Consider the following 4,504-nt stretch of genomic DNA (forward strand, 5'->3'; position numbering starts at 1 on the left):
AAAAAACAAAATAAAAAACAAACAAACAAACAGAAACAAACTAAGAGATACAGAGAACAAACTGATAGTTGCCAGATGGGAGGGGTTTGGGGGGCTGGGAGAAAAAGGTGAAGGGATTAAGAAGTACAAATTGGCAGTTAGAAAATAGTCTCAGGATTGTAAAGTACAGCATAGGGAATATGCCAATAATATTATGATAACTGTATTGTGTTAAGTAGATACTAAACTTATCAGGGGGATCGCTTTGTAAGTTATATAAATGTTTAACCACTATGTTATACACCTGAAACTAAGATCATATTGAATGTCAATAGTAATTGAAAATTTTTTTAAATATATATTTTAAAGATATAAATATGTTTATGGGAAAACTTTAAGTACAGGAGAAAGTTTTGATAGAAATATTACTGATACTATACAGAGAAATTCAATATTAATTAATATTAGTTTAGTAACAAAAATCAAATCACTCGATATCTGTATTTTAAGATATAATTATTTGCTGTTTCAAGGTGATTTTATTTCCTACAAAACTTAATTTTTTTTCTAGAAATATTATCACCACTTCCGGCACCATCAAATTACACTACCTCTGTTGTTTAAAAACTCCCCAATTAACAGATTGTATATGCTTTGACTAAATTAGTCATGTGACAAACCAAGATACTTTCTTCCTGACATTTTGGAGCAAGAAAGGTGAATGTTGTTTTTAAAGAATGAGGAAATGACAAATTAACTTCCCCTATACTTTTTAAACACAAGGGAGCACTTACCTGTGATAAAACTTAGACACAGTACCACCACTCAGCTGCCCAAAGTGAAGCAATAGGCAACTTTACTAGGTAACTGTAATTTGACTCTTCCTATAACTCTCAGGAAAAGATGCCACTTGAAGATTATCTGTATTTCAGAATGAAGCACTGATATAGAGACAGATAAATTTTTTTAATGTCTTTTTAATTCTTGAATCAATGAGGACAACATTCTGCTGTTTATGGGTATGAAACAGCTCTGTCCCAGGTGTACAAGGGTATACATAAGTCTGTAACATTATTAGCTACAGTGAATTCACTTCACTAGACAGCATAGCAAAGTAGGATTAACTAAAGATATAGTTTAAAAAGAAAATGCTTTAAAATAACTTGAAGTCAACGTACTTTTGACTGTACAATTTACTCTGTCAAAATATAAATGTAAGTCAGCTTATGTGTGTGGATTACACTCGGTCAGTCTCTACACAGCCATGTTCTCAGGAATGTGTGGAACAATTCATTAAGCGAGTCTCTAAGAGGTGTTCTGAAAACTTCCCAAACTACCCCGGATATTTGGTCATAGGTAAGGGATAAACTTTAAGGCAATCTTCCAAGTGAATGTAAACTTTTCTGAAGTGGCCTTTCCAGTAAAGTATCATTGTCGTAAATACTCTGTACTTATTTATAGTGCTGTTGGACATTTTTAGTAGCACATCATCACACTAATTGTCACTTTTTAAAAATTAGCTTAAAAATCCTGCAGTTATAAAATGTCTGGGGTGCTTTTATGCTGTAGCCATAAAGCAGGCACTTTCTGTTTTCTTATCTGTAAATCCTAAATATTTTCTTCTAATAACAATTTTTATCTTTAGCTAGAATTGTATTTCTACTATTGTGTTCTAAATACCGTGTTCACATATTGAGAAGTGATGATTTGCCTACACTTTGTCTAATTTAAATCTGAGGTTAGAATTTCTTTTAATAGGTCATTTTCTACAGAAGCATTAAAATAAATAGTGCTACTCTTTGAACATTTTCAACATGACATTTTTCTGTCTGTTACGCCTTTTTCCAAAGTAATTTTCAGAGCATGTGAACTAAACTGACTACACTGAAGAAGTGGATACAGGCCATTATGAGAGTCCCCTTGCAGTGACCAACTAGTTTCATTTAATCTCCTTCTTAGCCTTATAATTGGCAGAGACCACCAGGTAGTTATCTGGATTCATGTCCTTAAGGGTTGGAGATTTGCTCTGGATAGGGGATGTTTTGCCATCCACACGAGAGATCTGCAGCATCCGGCAGGGGTCGTGTTTCAACAAATACCCTGCGAATGTTTCCCATCCTCCTCCCACACGGACCATGACATGTTTGTTGTGCAGCATCTGAAATGAAAGGAAAGCAAAAGCGTTAAATTCTGAGAACTCTTCCAGTATCTCAAATCGACTTTCTGTTCTAGTGTCGCTATTATTTTTTGTCTTGTTTTCGTGCCCTGGTGTTTTTCTACTCAGTGCACAGTGTCTGAGTTACCATATAGTTTATACAAGCAGCTTTGTTTTTTCCATGCAACTGGATCATGGGTACACATCCCAGAACCTAGCTTTGCCCTGCTGTGTGAATCAGGGTCCATGGACAATCCCTTGCTTGGTTCCATGTGTCTGGAGTCTTCTCTCTGACACTTGACATTCTGTTACAGACTCATCTCTGCCCCCATATCCTGCTTACTATCTCCTATCAGTGCTTTAGTCTCCCCACCAAGTTATTTCCCTCTGAAACGGGACTTACAAGACCACAGAAATGTCTGCTGTTGGATATAATGCTAATGAGTACACAAATATTTGATACAAAATAGAATTGAAAATGCACTCAGAAAAACTGAAGTCTTCCAAGGCAAGATGTTACTGAAGGGCCAAACATTTTTGTTTTTCTTTACTCTTATTCTTCCTAATTACTTTGGAATACATCTATTAAAGAAAACTTACCTTCAAGCCCATGTGCCAGTTAGACCTGCAGGTTAACAAGGCTACAGACAGAAAAAGTGAAGAATATATGGTTCTTTCTATCTAGTAAAAAACATGTCAGAGTTGTAGAGGTTTGCCATGGAGAACCAAAGAATTTGATTTTGGCTTATTTCAAATATTAGAAAATGTGAGATTAAGGGGGAATGTTGCCCCGTCATCAAAGACCCTGCTGACCCTCTCACCTGCCCACAATATTATGAAGTCATCCTGGCAATGCAATCTTTGGAAGGGGCTGTAGTTGTGTGAGGAAGTTGTTTTCATTATGGAGTCTATAAAATCGGTTTTAATTCCTCTTACTCTGTGTCAGCTTGAGATCCGGACATTTTTGACTCCCATTGAGTGGGGGATGACTTGTGCTGTTACTGCCTTCATTTACTTGTTGAGAATCTGATTAAAGCTTTGGAATCTGTGTAAGCTCGTATCCACAAAATCTTGCATGTGTGTTCAGGGGTTTCGCAGACTCTCAGAAATCCATCCACGGACTCAAGCTAAGAAATACTGACTCACGTGGTTGACACGAAGAAGTTTTCAAAACTAAAGATTGTGCGAAGTAATACAGATGTGCCAAATATCAATAATTAAAACTATTCGTCTCTAAACTATTAGAATTAAATTACATATAACCACTGGTCATTCTCATTTAGAGTATTAGAATTTTAGAAGAAGAAAAATTCTTAACTAGTGTAGGGAGGAGGCAAGAGAATTAAAATGTTCATCAAGCTACATTCAGAGACTGCAGTATGCTGATCAGCCCTGCAGCCAGGCCAGGAGAACCCCTAGCGACCCCTCCTCCTCCTAAACTAACTATGGGAGGGGACCAAGAAGTCCAGCCTGTAAAAGGCTGGCTAAACTACAACGCTATCCTATAATTAGATCTCCTTTGTAAGAAACAGGAAAAGCAGGACGAAGTCCTGTATGTACAGGCTTTTAGACTTCTTCACCAAGACCCAGACCTCTGAGGCAGGTGTAGAATGTGCCTGGCCCATATTAAGGCTAAATCACTAGGAAGCCTTCTAGACCCAGACTTAATAGATGGCCCAATGATAAGAGTGCCTTGCTGGAGATCTCAATAATTAGATATTTTCTCTTCCTCCTTCACCCTCACACCCTCAGGGGGGACAGAGTTCTCTGGGGACCCTCTTCTTCTCTTGGTGCAAGGCTTGGTCTCCCTGCTACTTGGAGAAATTTGCCCTGTCCTGCATCAAAACACCTTCTAGCTAGAAGCCTTTAAATTTATTTTAGCATCGGAATCTACTCATCAGACAAAATGTCAATGAGAACCTGTAAATAAAAGCCATCAGGATTTAGCTTGCCCTCCCCCAGTCTTGTCGGTGGTACCATGTTTTTGTTTTTTCAGATGAAGACATCGAGGCCCAGATCTTTTATGTGATTTGATTAGAATAGGACCCAGATTTTCTGACTCCCAATCTAATGCTTTTCCCACAACTGTTCCTCCTAATAATAATACTAAAATAAAATAATAGTAAACGATCAAGTCTTTTATAATTTCACTGGCCTATTTCCACAAATTCCCATGTGTGACTCTCAACTTCCTGCTTCCACAACTTAGAGTTACTGGAACAAAAGACAGTGTCAAAATAGTACTTTGATCGCTTCTCTCACTGTTCCAGAGAGTGGCTTTGTCTATTGTTGAAGTTCTGGCGCCTCTTAGGCCTGCGAATTACATTTAAGAATTGCCTCTAAACATTCTTGGTATGAATGCCTCCGGCA

At 37.5% G+C, this 4,504-nt stretch overlaps 1 protein-coding gene across 4 annotated transcripts in view; it reads right to left on the bottom strand.

Moving 5' to 3' along the window:
* Positions 1-942: 942 nt before the first annotated feature.
* The window catches only part of GAS2 (growth arrest specific 2), a 120,204-nt gene continuing 116,642 nt past the window's right edge, over positions 943-4,504 (bottom strand). For 2 of the 4 annotated variants that reach the window (XM_011362586.1, XM_011362585.1), the window contains exon 8: positions 943-2,137. In XM_011362586.1, the coding sequence (XP_011360888.1) occupies positions 1,919-2,137 (219 nt within the window). In that variant the 3' untranslated portion in view covers positions 943-1,918. The remainder of the gene's footprint in view (positions 2,138-4,504) is intronic. The other 2 variants (XM_011362584.1, XM_023532088.1) reach the window with 2 other exon arrangements.

The sequence above is a fragment of the Pteropus vampyrus genome, unplaced genomic scaffold (assembly GCF_000151845.1).
Source record: "Pteropus vampyrus isolate Shadow unplaced genomic scaffold, Pvam_2.0 Scaffold76, whole genome shotgun sequence".
Taxonomy (NCBI): domain Eukaryota; kingdom Metazoa; phylum Chordata; class Mammalia; order Chiroptera; family Pteropodidae; genus Pteropus; species Pteropus vampyrus.